This window comes from Staurois parvus, unplaced genomic scaffold, assembly GCF_062004578.1.
Source record: "Staurois parvus isolate SC_StPar_1 unplaced genomic scaffold, SC_StPar_1.0 ptg000362l, whole genome shotgun sequence".
NCBI classification, from domain to species: Eukaryota; Metazoa; Chordata; class Amphibia; order Anura; family Ranidae; genus Staurois; species Staurois parvus.
In genome coordinates this window covers 7,861,337-7,878,081 of record NW_028318158.1, presented here as the reverse complement: position 1 = coordinate 7,878,081, position 16,745 = coordinate 7,861,337, and the positions used below count along the sequence as shown (strand labels likewise).

Below are 16,745 nucleotides of genomic sequence, written 5' to 3'. Positions count from 1 at the left end.
CTCATTTTCTTTCCGCTTCACAATTATGTGCCACTTTGTATTGGTCGATCACATAAAATCCGAATTAAATAGATTTAGGTTTTTGGTTGTAACATGACAAAATGTGAAAAATTTCAAGGGGTATGAATACTTTTTCAAGGCACTGTACACTGTGCCAAGCTGGCCCAATGTAAGTGTGCAATTCAAATAATTCCAGGAGTTCAGCTTTAAGGGAATTTTTTGTTGTGACTCATATTTAAGCATTCTAGCTTTTACATCTTTTGTTATTGTATCAAATATAGCCACACTACTCTACTACTACTAAAAGTGAAGATTTACTATGTTATAGGAACATCTAGAAATGTTAATTGTACCATAATAAATCTAAATTTTATCTTCATTTTCTACTGAAAAAATAGCAGAGCACACTCTGTTCCTTGGGCCTCATAGCTGTAAATCTGCAGTGAGATTATCAAAGGTGCTGCTGTCTCTGCTAATCCCACCACTTATGGAGAAAGATTTGGTGATGCCACTAATATGCTGCTATGTTCTCTTTGCTGGAGAGGAAGCTTTACTTGAGGACTTCCAGTGTAATAATTTCCCTCCTGCTTCAATCAGTCTGTGGATATAGGTTTCCTCTACCTCTCCTGCTGCTTCTTTATCATTTCCCCATCAAGTGGGCAGCTCTGAGAACAAGCGTAGCTCTGCTCTTCTACCAGGACATGATTAATTAGTAATGGGGAAAAGATCAGCTGCAGAGAGCCTATAGACACTAATCCTTTGCCTACTGCTTGTCTTTGGGCACAGCTTTCACAGTTCAGGATACAAATTATATTTGAAACAATATACTGAAAAACAATAAAACAAAATAATAAGATCATTTACACCAGGCTGATCTTTTTTACATCGGTACGTACTATACATCCCATTTAAAAGAAGCCTGCCACCGAATAATGTGTAATTTCTAGGTATCCATACATAATTCTAAATATCATCTACATCTCTGAAATGCTCAGGTATAACACATCACATTCATGGTATGGTATAGAATCTAAGATATCAAAAGGGCATTCAAACCTCTAATTTTCCACTGCCAAATCCTAAATTTCACTTTAACTGCACATTTCCAAAATATACCAAATTCACACAGTAACCAGGAAACCATTTACTGAATATAGCCTTGCTATAGGTCTAGGCCAGTGGTCGGCAAGCCGCGGCTCGCGAGCCACATGCGGCTCTTTACAAGCTTAAATGCGGCTCTTCTGTGTGCTGGGCGCCCGCTCCCCTCCCTCCTCTCCCTCCTCTCGGACGGGCGTGTGCAGGGCGGCCGCCCCCTCACCTCCCCTCCCCTCCCTCCTCTCGGACGGCCGCCCGCTCCCCTCCCTCCTCTCGGGCGGCCGCCCCAAAAGTCAGGACTCTGCAGCTGTCAGGATGTAGGCGGGGCAGCCAGGATGTAGGCGGGGCAGCGTGACGAACTCCTCTCCTCTCACAGTCCGCCCTGAAGACCAGAACGGCGTGGGAAGCACGGCGAGAGGAATGTGCGGAGCAAAGGTAAGTGAATTGACACAGGGGGGACTTACTATATGGGGGATGAATTACTATATGGGAGACTTACTATATGGGGGGACTTACTATATGGGGGGGGGACTTACTATATGGGGGATGAATTACTATATGGGGGACTTACTATATGGGGGGGGGACTTACTATATGGGGGGGGGACTTACTATATGGGGGACTTACTATATGGGGGATGAATTACTATATGGGAGATGAATTACTATATGGGAGATGAATTACTATGGGGGGGATGAATTACTATGGGGGATGAATTACTATATGGGGGATGAATTACTATGGGGGATGAATTACTATGGGGGATGAATTACTATATGGGGGATGAATTAATATGGGGGATGAATTACTATATGGGGGATGAATTACTATGGGGGATGAATTACTATATGGGGGATGAATTACTATGGGGGATGAATTACTATGGGGGGATGAATTACTATGGGGGATGAATTACTATGGGGGATGAATTAATATGGGGGATGAATTACTATATGGGGGATGAATTACTATATGGGGGATGAATTACTATATGGGGGATGAATTGCTATGGGGGATGAATTGCTATATGGGGGATGAATTACTATGGGGGATGAATTACTATATGGGGGATGAATTACTATATGGGGGATGAATTACTCTATGGGGGATGAATTACTCTATGGGGGATGAATTACTATATGGGGGATGAATTACTCTGGGGGATGAATTACTATATGGGAGATGTATTTTCAGTTTTAAAAATGTGGCTCTCAAAATAAATTTCAATCGTGGTTTTGGCGAGATTTGGCTCAGTTGAAAAAAAAGGTTGCCCACCACTGGTCTAGGCGATAGGAAGGTTTTTCTTTGATCATCTCCCTGTTAAACTGATTACACCCATAAAGCACAGTATATATTTACATTTTGTAACATGTAATAATTTTACACACTGAACCAATCATTTCTCACTGATTGGTGGGGATGGAGAGCGGTCTGGCTTTTAGGAATGATACCTTCTCCGGCACGCTGTCCTTGTCAAGGTTGACCAGTCTCTTGAGGAAACCCTGGTCTCCAAGGAGTAGCTTGGCTGTGGCCCAATCAGGTTTCTTCTGCAGAAGTACGCACACGGCATTCATGACTGTCAGTACCAGGACTGGAGGATTTGTGTACACTCTGCATGACAGTGTTCAACAGTTAAACTCTAATAAAGAAAGCTGAGTACATGAGATTTATTTTTTTTAGTGACAATTATTCCACATTTGACTTTTGCTATCTGTCACAATTTTCTGATATCTGTTAGTATTACTAGACAGTTGCTAGCTCATATCACAGGCCTAGTTAGAACTGGGACAGGCAACCTTTGGTCTGGGGGAAAAGGAGGACCAACTGGCCCTTTCATGGCAGGGACAGTTTTCTGAGGGCTAAAGAAAGTGTATGTGATATTGATTGGTAGGCCTGGTAAGTGGGTGGTTTTGCAAAGAGCATAGTTTATTGTGATACATATTTTCCCATGTATGTGCTGTATATGTTAAGAAACAGAATATAAAGGATTAACTGTAAACAATTAAAAATTTTAGGGGTTAAAAAAGATAACCGTTCCCCTGTGAAAACAATACAATGTTACCTAAATAAAATGCCACAAATACCACAAATAGTTTGTAACTGACTGCAGTTACCCTGACTGAGGTCAGAAAGGGGGAGCATCTTCACTCAAGGCCACGCCCCAAATTTTTTTCTTCATTGTAGTCTCCAAAATGCCTGCTGGCCCAGCCCTCCCCTTACTAGATGGCAGAGAAATCACACAGCTCAGATCACGAGTTCTAGTTTCACTCTGATTTGGCTTGTTGCTCCAATTTAGGAATTCCAAAGACATCCTGGTTACTGTTTTCAGAAGCCCATGCGCAATGAATTTCAGGTTAATATGACACAGCTTTTGTGATGTCACTTACTTAACTTCTGAAATGTCAGATTTGTCCAGGGAATCCAGGGCGGAGACAGCCTCAGCTAAAGCAGGGAGGACTTCACTGAGCTCTTGCTGGGATTGCTGAAAAGCAACACAGAAAATAAAAAAAGGCACTGATATTCAACAAAACTCTTTTATTCTCCTTATATTATTACTTTAGTACTTTATTACTTTATATTAGTACTTTATTACTAAGGTTGCAAAGACATTACATATTTTTAAACTGTCATGTTTGCCATTTTATTACTTTTTAGCCAATGAGCTGCGGCAGGCTAGGTAGGCATGCCCAAAACTGCCTCTGAAAGCCCACAGCTGGAAGCCAAAGCCCCATTCAGACATAAAGGGCATAAATAAAACCGTCATCGCTGCATTTTTTTCTGAGGTACTATGCTTGAAGTAAGGTACTTGCTCCCCTTGGTTATTATAACTCCCTTTTCTTTGTTGCTGAATATTCTATTTATTGTTTTCCAAATAACATCTTTCACAATATAACCATTATCTATGGAAAAAAAAGCAATAAAATATATCAGAACAAAACAATTACATTATTTTTAAGTTTAAAGTAGATTAAAGCCATAACTGGATGACAATTAGTTTACTAAAGCACTCAAACAACTGTAATTTTTTTCAGTCTTTCTTGCATCTTAGATGAATGGCATTTCCTGATTGTGACAGTGGCAGAACAATTCTGAGCAAGTTCTCCACTGAAAGCATGCATGACAGGCTAAAAATTGGGAAGCACGCACAGAGGGTTGTCACCCTATAACACAGTGGTTCTCAACCTTTCTAATGCCGCGACCCCTTAATACAGTTCCTCATGTTGTGGTGACCCCCAACCATAAAATTATTTTCGTTGCTACTTCATAACTGTAATTTTGCAGTGGGAGGAGTAGTGCCACATCATTGGTGTCAGTGGAAGGAGTAGTGCCCCATCACTGATGTCAGTGGGATGAATAGTGCCCCATCGTTGGTGTCAGTGGGAGGAATAGTGCCCCATCACTGGTGTCAGTGGGAGGAATAGTGCCCCATCACTGGTGTCAGTGGGAGGAATAGTGCCCCATCACTGGTGTCAGTGGGAGGAATAGTGCCCCATCACTGGTGTCAGTGGGAGGAATAGTGCCCCATCACTGGTGTCAGTGGGAGGAATAGTGCCCCATCACTGGTGTCAGTGGGAGGAATAGTGCCCCATCGTTGGTATCAGTGGGAGGAATAGTGCCCCATCGTTGGTGTCAGTGGGAGGAATAGTGCCCCATCGTTGGTGTCAGTGGGAGGAATAGTGCCCCATCGTTGGTGTCAGTGGGAGGAATAGTGCCCCATCATTGGTGTCAGTGGGAGGAATAGTGCCCCATCATTGGTGTCAGTGGGAGGAATAGTGCCCCATCATTGGTGTCAGTGGGAGGAATAGTGCCCCATCATTGCTGTCAGTGGGAAGAATAGTGCCCCATCATTGGTGTCAGTGGGGGGAGTAGTGCCCCATCATTGGTGTCAGTGGGGGGAGTAGTGCCCCATCACTGGTGTCAGTGGGGGGAGTAGTGCCCCATCATTGGTGTCAGTGGGGGGAGTAGTGCCCCATCATTGGTGTCAGTGGGAGGAATAGTGCTCCATCACTGGTGTCAGTGGGGGGAGTAGTGCCCCATCACTGGTGTCAGTGGGGGGAGTAGTGCCCCATCACTGGTGTCAGTGGGAGTAGTGCCCCATCACTGGTGTCAGTGGGAGTAGTGCCCCATCACTGGTGTCAGTGGGGGGAATAGTGCCACATCATTGGTGTCAGTGGGAGGAATAGTGCCCCATCATTGGTGTCAGTGGGAGGAATAGTGCCCCATCATTGGTGTCAGTGGGAGGAATAGTGTCCCATCATTGGTGTCAGTGGGAGGAATAGTGCCCCATCATTGATGTCAGTGTGGTGGAGGGGAGAATAGTGCCCCATCATTGGGGTCAGGGGGGGGGGGAAATAGTGTCCCATCGTTGGTGTCAGTGGGGGGAGGAATAGTGCCCCATCATTGGTGTCAGTGGGAGGAATAGTGCCCCATCATTGATGTCAGTGTGGTGGAGGGGAGAATAGTGCCCCATCGTTGGTGTCAGTGGGGGGGGAAATAGTGTCCCATCGGTGTCAGTGGGGGGAGGAATAGTGCCCCATCGTTGGTGTCAGTGGGGGGAGGAATAGTGCCCCATCGTTGGTGTCAGTGGGGGGAGGAATAGTGCCCCATCGTTGGTGTCAGTGGGGGGAGGAATAGTGCCCCATCGTTGGTGTCAGTGGGGGGAGGAATAGTGCCCCATCGTTGGTATTAGTGACAGCCTGGGCTCGCTCTCTCACTTACCTGTCAGCTGTCTTCCTTCTCTGGCCGCTCTCCTCTTCACTCGCTCCGGCAGCTCCCTCGATCTTCTTTGATGTACGCGCGCTGCCGCTCGGCTCCTCCTCTCCAAGCTCCACCTCCTCGCAGGTGATTGGCCGCCTGTGTGCCTCTCCTGAGCTACAGTTCCGGCGGCCAATCAGCGGTGAGGAGGCGGAGCTGCTGAGCGATCCCGGAGGTGTGGCCAGGTGACAGGAGCAGCGTATCATCCCGCCCACACATCGCCGGAGAGAGGAGCGGTGTCTCGGTTCCTAAGACCATTGGAAATATGTGTTTTCCGATGGTCTTAGGCGACCCCTGGGAAATGGTCGTTCGACCCCCAAAGGGGTAGCGACCCCCAGGTTGAGAACCGCTGCTATAACAGAAAGTGTCTGAACCAGGCCCTAATGGCAGGATCACTGGGTATTACTTTAATGAAAGCTTCAGATATAAAAAGATTAAAATTGCCTTTGAATTTCATTATCATGTTAAAGATTATTTCAGATTTTAGTGATTGGGTTTACAGTGGTTGTAAAGCTCTAACAGAAAAATTAAAAAAGCATATCCCTCTAACGTGTGTAGTAGTTTAAATCCAAAGCACCAAGGTCAAGCTGCCTCCACAGCATCCTGGGAGGTGGCCGCCCCACCTCCAGCACATAACAGGTGACTTACAGCTTCAGCTGTGTATGTTTCTCTATGAGCCTGTGTACAGGGAGTGTGGTTCTTCTTTTCACTCAGCAATCAGTTTACAGCGAGCTCTGGGCTCTAGCTGTGCAGTGTGTGTGACATCCCTGCCCTAACTCCTTTATAGTGGTTGTAAAGGCTCAGTTTTTTACTTTCATGCACTCTATGCATGAAGCTAAAAAACCTTCTATGTGCAGCAGCCCCCTCAGCCCCTCCTAATACCTACCTGAGCCCCATCGTGCATGAGAGCCTCGGCTCTCCAGGGACTTTCCCTCCTTATTGGCTAAGTCAATTACAGCCAGTGAGCCAATGAGGAGAGAAACGGGGTGCTGCCAAGCCATGGCTCCATGTGTGAATGGACACAGAGCATTGGCTCGGGAGTGAATCTGTTTGGGTACCCCCCATAGCAAGCTTCTTGCTTAGGGGGAACTTGGCAGGAGGGAGGGGGATCGGGGCTGCTCTGTGCAAAACCACTGTGCTGAGCAGGTAAAGGTGTCTGTTATTAAAAGAAAAATTGCCTTTAATATCACTTTAAGATTTCTTGGAATTAGAACAAAAGATGAGACACATAACATATCAAAAAAAGACTGAGGCTAGCACATATTCCCTATTCCAGGGGAAGAGTAATTATCTATGCCACCCAATTTCATGGACCCAGAATCAGCCCCTGTTGCTATGGTCTAGTCTGTATAAGGCATCATAGTTGTATTTTCCTGCATGCACAAGAATGGATCGCCATCACTGTAGCCTGTTTGTACATATCCTTTGCTGCCCACAGCAACCCCTCTGCTAGGGTCACCTCTATTACAGAGAGAATGTCCTTGCTTTACTGCTCTAAACTTGGTTTAGAATGTTGTGACACAATTTAAATAAGAATTGAAGGTAAAAGTAGAGAAATACCAAGTATTTTAAAAGTTTACTTGCAGCACTTCTCTTTGCATTCATTTTTTTTTATTTCTCTAGTACAGCCCCCTACCGGGTTGCACATCATAACTCTCTCCTCTTCTCAGAGTGTCCAATTACTGTCTATGCTTGCCTAGCTCCTCTGCCCCTCCCCTCCATACATAATCTTTTATGTAGCAACAGTGGATGAGCAAAATGGAATACAACAAAATGTTACTTGAGTGACAGCCCTAAATCTGTTGGGGCTGTTGACATCACATCCAAGATGTGGGCAGTGAGCAGCAGTCTTAGCTAATTTGGATATCTACCCACTGGAGGCGTTTACTGATAAATAACATGCATACATGCATACAATGCACATGTAGTCTTATGGGAAGATTGTTGTTAAAATCAATGATCTGGCAAAAGGGTCTTAAGCTTCTATGAGATGACTGTATTTTTGCTGATAATGGGACAGTATATGTGGCAGCCATTTTGCTTCTGACACTTTAGGCAGAGACCCCTTATGTCTAAAGTCATATCCGGTCTTGTGTGCATGGCAACCCACATGTAAAGACCTGTTACCTCAGCATATTCTTGTACGATTCTGGTTTCTTGTGCCATCACCTCTTCTTCCTGCTTTACGATGGCTCGAACTTGCTCCACCACAACTGAGTCCCTGTGGAGTTTAGCCATAAATTCCTCAATTTCCTAAAGGAAGGAGAAACATTATATTAATAACAATAAAAAAAAAACAGTTTGGTGTATGTTAACCTTGAGTGAGGCAAAAGGCCTTCATCTAAGGAAGTTCCCAGGTGATGTATGTAGCATAATGACATCACAACATCTTACCTTTGTTTTTTGCTCTATTTGTGGTCCCAAAGCCACCAGTTCATCTTGCATGATCTCAATGGACGAGGAGGCCTCCAACAGCTTAGACAGCCCAGTATAGAAACGATTTCTAATAGAAAGAATAATTCACTATAACACACACATATACAGTACTGATTGGAAAGTTTGAAAGTCTGCCTACTGTGTCGCTCCATCACAGAGGCCCAAGACATACTGCCTATTTATACTGACCTACACCAAAGGGACAGAAAATGACCGAAGGACTTATCAGGGTAATGCCATTAACCACCAGAGATACAGTAGTCAGGGCCAGTGCTAGACTATTTTGCTCACTAGGCAAAACCAGCTACTTGCCCCCCCCCAAAAAAAAATTAAAGACAGTAGAAAATATTAAATCAACAAAACATGAAACTGCTAAAGTTCTTTTATTTTGCAAAAATAGAGTGCCATAAGACAGCTTTTGACAGATCCCAGGCTGGAATTCCCCAGGCAATGGGGGAAGATAAAATGCTGTGACAGCAGGCAACCCAGCACCGGCCCACACACTGCTGGCATCTTCCTCTGTCCTTTCTTCTTCCCCCTCTGCCACCCCTCCCCTCAGCTGAAGGATCATTTACGATGTGGCAGTGTTCCACACAGAGAGAGTGCCAGCCTGTGCTGTGCCTAGGTGTTCCTAGGTGGCAGTTTGCCCTAGGCGACTGCCTAGTTTGCCTAGTGGAAGCACCGGACCTTATAGTAATCAGAGCTGAGGTGAGTAACGTTCTAAGCACTGCAGGGCTACCAGAAGTTTTAAAAATAAGAGTATCTGTCTTTACTATAGAAAATTATATTGTTTCATTACCTTTAATATCGTTTTCTTGGAGCACATCACAGGATACAAACGACTTAGACATTACTGACTACTGGGGTGATACTGCCACCTTCAGGTGAACAGACACTGGCCAAAAAAGGCAGAAACCCCTGCCCAGGCATAGCACCTGCAAGCTCAACTAAGCCTCAGTTTTTTAGTATGCAATGAGGACACAAGAGTGGAGGGATCTCTGTGTCCTGTGAGGTACTCCAAGAAAAGAATTTTAAAAGGTAAACTAAAAACCCTCATTTCTTAATCTAATCCTACATCATAGGACACAGAGGGCTTAAATATGCAGGACCTCTCTGGATGTTCCAAAGCAGTGAACATGTGGGGTGGGAAACAGAGCAACAAGGCCAACACACCCAAAAACAGATCAGCAGGGAACTCAACTACAAAGCCACCTGCAAGACCTTTAGCCAAAATCTGCCGTCCGCAGGAGCATGAACATCTACTTTGTAGAACTCATAAGAGATGACCAGATAGCAGAAGCTTGAAACTGAATGTTCAGGAATCACTGACACACTGGGTACAGTGAGAGGAAAGCAGCAAAATCCCAAATCCAATTGTCTATGACTTCCTGAGTCCAAGCGGCCATGAAGGCCAATATATGTCCCCTCACCCACGCAAGTGGGGTTTGTTCCTTCACATTGAGGAAGATTAATCTGAATTGGATGACTTAGGGGTCCACTTATTCTTAAGGAACTGGTTTGTAGCCTTCTGTTTAGAGCCCGAGGCTGGTTGCTTATGAAAGGAACACTTCTTGGATTATGAAGGAGTTACTGACTTATGACTTGTCATTTTCCGTTTCTTCTTCAGAGGCAAAAGCGTGCTTCTACTTACAGTAACCTTCTGGATGAAGGTATCCAAGGACGGTTCAAACAAAACAAGCATTTGCCCTCAAATGGAAGACTTTCAATTTGAAGAAAAGTTGCCCTAACCAACACTTGAGCCATAGAATCATTCTCATATGGACAGTCATTGTGCCCACTCTTGAAAGCTGCCATATCGGATCGTTCAGAGAATTTACTGAGAAACTCATAGTTCTCAGAAAATCTTCCAAGCACTACCAAATGCATGCTTTTTGCCCAGACCTTAAGGGCTTTGCAAATTCCCACTACAGTCACTGAAGGCTGCTGTAACCAGAGAAAAGGAGGCCTTAAAGAGGGCCTCTAACCTCTTACCTGTTGTGTCTTTAAACAGCAGAAAATAGCCCGATTCCTTGAAGAATTCATCCTCCATGGGGTACTAATGGGCAAAACTCTTCAGTGGTGAGCCCAGTCAGCATACAAAGTAAGTGAGGGTGCACAGAAAAATCTTGGGATCCTTTAGTGGTTGTCGGAAACCAAAACCAGTGACTTTAGTGTAACAGTATTCTGTTAGAGGTAACTTCAGGTTTGTGCGCACCACCATATCTGTGTCTGTAACAGCCTTGGAATCTGAGATTTTTGCTAGGAGGACTCATCTACAGAAGAGTCCTAATCCCTGATGGCATCTTCCTCTTCTGAAGGATTTTCCTCTGACACATTTTCCTTCCACAAAGCATAAGGAAGGGAAGGAGAGCATCCAAATTTGTGTCCAAGGCATTTTAGACCAGTGAGTACCTATGGGAGGCGATCTCACAAACCAGATATGGCTGCAGAAAACTCCTTCCTTAACACAAATGAAAAAGGAGGATTGTTCCTCTGGGATAGTGGATATACCAGATAAGGGCAGGGATTCAGAGCTAATCTGACCCTTAGGGGAGTCACTGAAGGAAGAACTGTGCATGGGGGGATCCTCCTTATCTGACAGAGGGATTTGGAAGCCCACACTATTGTTCTTCAGCTGTGAGGCATGTAGGCACAGGCAAACACTGTATTGGCAGTCAGCCCCTAATCAGGTGTCCCCAATATTTGCTGTACCCCATAAGCTGCAATGTGCAGGTGCTGTATTCTGTAAAATCACTTGCTGTATGGAGCTGGAGGTGTCACTCCTGCCCCAGGAAACCGGTAAACAGCACTGACGTATGCACAAACTGCGCATAACATCATCAGCACCAGCTGGCAGTGTTACAGACTGTCCCTGCTCTTGCTTGTTGGGTCCAGGTCCAGTCCCTCTTGGCCTGATCTGGAGAATTCCACCTCTGTTCCATCAGGGGTCAGAATTTATGAAACAAAGCCCATGTGAGAGATCTTCAGAAAGACACTGAGGCAAATCTATCACCTAAGGACACTAGATAAAAAACTGAGACTTAGTTGAGTTGGGAGGGGTTGTGTGTGGGTGGGGATTCCTGCCTTTTTTGGCCAGTGTCCTTTCACCTGAAGGTAGCAGTCTAACCCAAGTTGTCACGAATATCTAAATCCTAGGTGTCTTGTAAAGTACGATTAGGAAAATATGTTGCTCCACACACCTGGGTGATCCAATACCAGCAACTATAAATCGTTTCTATTCAGTACATCCATTCTTTTAAGTGTCTGGAAGAACAAACCCTCATATATGACCCCCTCCTTTAGAAACAAAACACAACTGCTGATTATCTGTGAACCTTTCCAATCACACTTGCTTGACATTTAAGCAAACCCTTAAAGTGTACGTAAGCCCTAACAATAAACGTCTCTGATTTGGTCCCTTCTGGCCTGTTCAATATACTATTAAAAGCATTTTGTTATCTCTCTGCCTCATACACAATTGACTTTTAAAGTGGACCTTTACCCAAAACACCTTGATAAAAAATAATGTTCTTTAGCAAGGAACATACATTCCATTGCACTTTAGTAATTATGCTACTAAAATTACTGTGTGCCTTCAGCATTGTTCCTTTATTTCTTGCCGGGGGTTTCCATTTTGTTGAAGCCAAGAGCCCCTGAGCAGCATTAAATCTTTAAGCTCTCAGCAGGTCAGCCCCTACATTTTTGGCACAGTGCTGAAAAATAGAGAGCAACTGACAATGTGCAGAGCAGGGTGAGACAGTTTAAACAGTATAGGTATTTATCTTTAATGTTTTACATTTACCTGCAGAAGGGACAAGCCTGAAGTGATCTAGCAGGACTTATATTTTTGCCTGTAGTTTCACGTTAAAAATAACATACTTATTTTCACCTATTCTATAGGCTTTGTTGCATCATTTTGCTGATCTCCAGCATTCTCTCTACCGCCACTGTCTGTGTGACAGGGTAACAACAGACGCACAATTGGGAGAGAATTAGGAGACAGGGATTTTATTAAATGGGGTCTCTATATTTATCAGCAATTATACTGAAATAGGATTGTTATGATTATAACAACACAAGAGTATGGCAAAGGATGTAGAGGTAGTCAGCCAAAGCAGATCAAAAATGTTTTTTGTCCGCTGGACAATTGTGGCTCCATATGTTTCCCATCTAGAATAACTAACAGTTTATGTAGGTGCTGTCACTATACACAGCTAGACTTATTAAAGGGACACATTGCCAAGAATGGCAGACAGTAGACATTCAATTATTATTACTAGTTAGTAGAGTCCTTTACCTGTCTGTGGTCAGTGTTTGTCTCTTGGTCTGTAGGATGTTTGAGAAAGTGTCTATGAAACTCAGGTAGCTTTGAGGGGTCACATAATAATGTCTTCTGCTCTCCCTCAAATATTGTTCTGCTTTGCTGGAAACACTTTTGTGAATGGCGACACAGGCTTGAGCAATCCCGTCCTGAAGACCCTGCAGAGGACACCACAAATCTACTTATCAGAAGTATCACTACTACTTTCAAAGTTCACTTCATGGAAAAGTTTCATTAAAGTGAAAGTTAAAGCGTAGCCAAAACCTTTGTTTTTAGTTTTGTAAAGAGCAGACAAATGTTAAACCCTTAAACAAAATATCTTACAAGTAACTGGCGGGATACTTTCGTATAACAGGACTGTGATTTGGATACAGGTGAAGAAAAAAGAATGCCAGCTCTGTATAACCACTCCTATTCCCAGCATGATTAGTATGGGGCATACAGTATGTCCCTCAATGAATTACAAAAAAAGATTTTGCAGTGAGTACAAAAATCCCATTTTCCTTGCTCTCATTCAGAGACAGAGGAATTCAATGACTATTGGGAAGTCCCCAAAAAAAAGCAGTCCCTCAAGTTTCCCCAAAAAAGCAGTCCAACGGTGGGCAACAAAACACTAACAGACCAACAACAAAACAGCACAACTGGAGAAGGGGCCACCTTAAGGATCTTACTCTTAAAGGATAAGTTCACCTATGGAAAATGTTACATGTTTCCACTGTTTCTAGGGTAGAACATGTAACATATTCCCATACCTGCAGCCGCGCCCGCCACCCCCTCCCTCTGACAGATTTCCCCGTACTATCTGTCAAATTTGAAAGCAGCGCGGCCATGCGGGGCAATGCTTTTTACCTGCAAAAAATGTGCATTTATTATTTGTGTCCAAATGACCCTGTAAAGCATTGCACCAGCGATCAGTAGATCACTGATGCCATGCAGGTCTCCTGCAGATCTGTCAGAATATCTGCTTGCTGTAGAGGATGTACGGTCAAGCAGATATACTGACAGGAAGCTTCAATTAACTACCATGGCGCTCCACAGCGCCATTGTAGTTCATTGAAAACTGCAAGCCCACAGCTGCCAAGGTTGTCAGGACTTGCAGATAATTCATTCACAGAGGTCCATGAATTAACGACGAGGCTGCGCTATTTGGGGAGGGTGGGCGTGGCTGCAGCTATGGGAAAATGGGTGGAATATGTAACATGTTCCAAAGGTGAACTTCTTTAAACCCACAGGCCTGAATTATGATTTGTCTGAGCCACTGAAAAATAAATGAGAGGCAGGCTACCCTTTATGGACACCACCTGGAATAACAAAGGGGGAGTCAGTTCTTCTAATTGAAGCAGTGGCTGTGAGGTAGACATGCACAGCACAAACTATATTCAGGAAATGGAGGAAGATCTCCTTCTGATGAACTGGAGATGATGTTTTGGTTGAGGTAAAAGGCAAAGCTACCTTAGGGAGGAAGGAAGTTCTAGGCCTCAACTCCACCTAATCCTTGTGTATAACCAAGAGGGAGACAGGATGAGGCCAGTGAGACACTTGCCAGCTCAGACACATATCCCTAATACGTTCAAAGGGCAATTTTCTTAAGTGCTAAAAGAACAAAATTTAGATCCCACTGAATCACTGAGGAGTGCACAGGAGAGCCACATGGGAGATACCCTGTAAAAACTTAATTAAGGAATGAAAAGTTATTGGTCTTTGGAATAAAACAGCAAGTGCTGAAATCAGGTCCTTAGCATACCTCCCAACCTTTTGAGATGGGAAAGAGGGACACCTAATAGCAAAAGTATGTAGGCATACGACACTCCCCCTGCCACACCTCCTTAACCTTTTGCCTACCGAGCACTTTTACCCCCTTCGTGCCCAGGCCAATTTTCAGCTTTCAGTGCTGTTGCACTTTGAATGACAATTGCGCGGTCATGCAACATTGTACTCATATGAACTTTTTATAATTTTTTTCACACACACAGAGCTTTCTTTTGGTGGTATTTAATTGCCACTGGGGTGGGGTTATTTTTTGCACTATAAACAAAAAAAAAAGCAAAAAAATTAGAAAAAATTTTTTTTTCTTTGTTTCTATTATAAAATTTTGCAAACAGGTAATTTTTCTCCTTCACTGATGTGCGTTGATGAGGCTGCACTGATATGCAGCACTGATGGGCACTGATGAAGTGGCAGGGATAGGCAGCACTGATGGGCACTGATGAGGCGGCACTGGTGGGCATTGATGAGGAGGCACTGATGATGCTGCACTGATATGCAGCAATTATGGTCACTGATAGGCGGCACTGATGGGCACAGCCCTGACTGGCAGCACTGACTGATGGCACTGATGGGCAGCACTGATGGGTGGCATTGATGGGTGCAACTGCTGGGTAGCACTGATGGGTGGCACTGCTGGGTGGTGGCACTGCTGGGGGGGTATTGATGGGGGGCACTGCTGGGCACTGGTGGGAGGCACTGCAGGGCACTGATCATCAGTAACCTGATGATCAGTGCCGAGGTGCTCTGCGACAGCTGCAGGTTGTCGGCAGTACTTTCCTCATGCTTTCCTCATGTGATAGCATGAGGAAAGTGCTGCCGAAAACCGTTAACAGTATTTACTTCATGATCTGCTGTGTCATTGGACACAGCTGATCACGTGGTAAAAGACTGCTGTGATTGGCCTTTTACCTCATCACATGATCAGCGGTGTCCATAGGACACAGCGATCATGGAGATCGCCAAGTGCACTCCCCTGGGGGCATGCAGGCGGGCGCTTTCTGGGAGGACGTCATATGACGCCCTCCCAGAACTGGGTAACTGCGCGGTTACCAAGTGGTTAAAGGAAAATTATTTAAGAAAAAAGATTAGCTAAACCCACAATTGCTCTTTTTTCCAATACAATTCCTGGCTGTTGAAATGTACAAATGCAGCTATTTAGAAATTGAATGAAAGGTTTAGCACTGGGAAACACTTTTTGAAAGATAACAAGTGCATTTTATATACAACTATATAGAGCAGACCAAATTGAGGGATAAATGAGAAGGAAAGAGGGACAAGAGATTTCAATTTCCCCCTCATGAGTTCCCAGCTCCAGCATATTTTACATTATGGAGAAAGCAGTAGGAAATGAGAGTCCTCTGTTCCTCACACCTTATATGGTCAATACACGGTGGTCTACCAGTTGGATTATTTTACATTATTGACAAAGCAGAAGGAAATGAGAGCCCTTTGTTTCAGCAGAAGGAGTAATATATTAGGTGGGAGTAAGGGGCATAGTTGATTGGGATCTCAATCTGAGAGAAGCTGCAGCTGACGTTTCTGAGAAATGCAAAAAGACTAAATCCACCAATCTTAACCCTTAATGGATACATTCATTTTTGGGTGAGTATATCTCTAATGAAAGCACAAATGGATAGGAAAGCTCACCTGATTGTCTTGCAGCAGATGATGCTGTGTGATGTAACTGTTGACCACACTGCAGAGGGCTTCCTCCGGCCACTCGTCATACCAGTCTATAGTACAGCAGTTGACCAGAGATGGGTGAGATCTGCAGTGTTCACGTAATGTCTGTCCTGCAGGACTCAGGGCAAGGACCACATGTAGCTTTGAACGAACCCGCTGCAGCCAAGGAGAGGTTTTGTAATGTCACATTAATGTTGCATAATACTCTGATTTTCAAAATGGGGAAAGACAAGGATGGGGAGGCACTAAAATTACTAAAGATCTGATCAACAGCAATCAGATCCATGTCTGATATTGTATAATGAGGACATACAAAAAAAAAAAAAAACGAAATGGCAAACAGCTCAGTCAGTTTATACCCAGTGATGTGCACGATGGGCCATAAAATATGGCAACTTACACTTTTTGTAGTTTTGGATAGAATGGAGAAGGGTTAGAACCTCCATCAGGTTTTAACTCTTGGTTGTGTCCTTATTGGGCAGATCTTACATCATTAGTTATCCCAAGGCAACAATATACAGTCAAAAACTAAAGTTACCTAAAACTGTTATTAACCTAGCTAGGAGGGTGCTACATCCCCTTTCCCCCAGTACAAAATCCTCAGTAGAGACAACTACCCCCCTTTCCCCAGTGCAGACTCTCTAAGAACATATAACCTGTGACAGACCCAAACGGGGCAGGGGCTTTT

At 44.2% G+C, this 16,745-nt stretch overlaps 1 protein-coding gene across 1 annotated transcript in view; it reads right to left on the bottom strand.

Annotated features, from left to right (window-relative positions):
- DNAH14 (dynein axonemal heavy chain 14) overlaps window positions 1-16,745 on the bottom strand; it is a 338,071-nt gene that overhangs the window by 75,354 nt on the left and 245,972 nt on the right. Inside the window, exons 58-63 of the mRNA XM_089684997.1 lie at window positions 16,022-16,213; window positions 12,584-12,765; window positions 8,245-8,353; window positions 7,978-8,103; window positions 3,483-3,577; window positions 2,547-2,706 (exon numbers count right to left, since the gene is read on the bottom strand). Coding sequence (XP_089541123.1) covers window positions 2,547-2,706; window positions 3,483-3,577; window positions 7,978-8,103; window positions 8,245-8,353; window positions 12,584-12,765; window positions 16,022-16,213 — 864 coding nt within the window. The remainder of the gene's footprint in view (window positions 1-2,546; window positions 2,707-3,482; window positions 3,578-7,977; window positions 8,104-8,244; window positions 8,354-12,583; window positions 12,766-16,021; window positions 16,214-16,745) is intronic.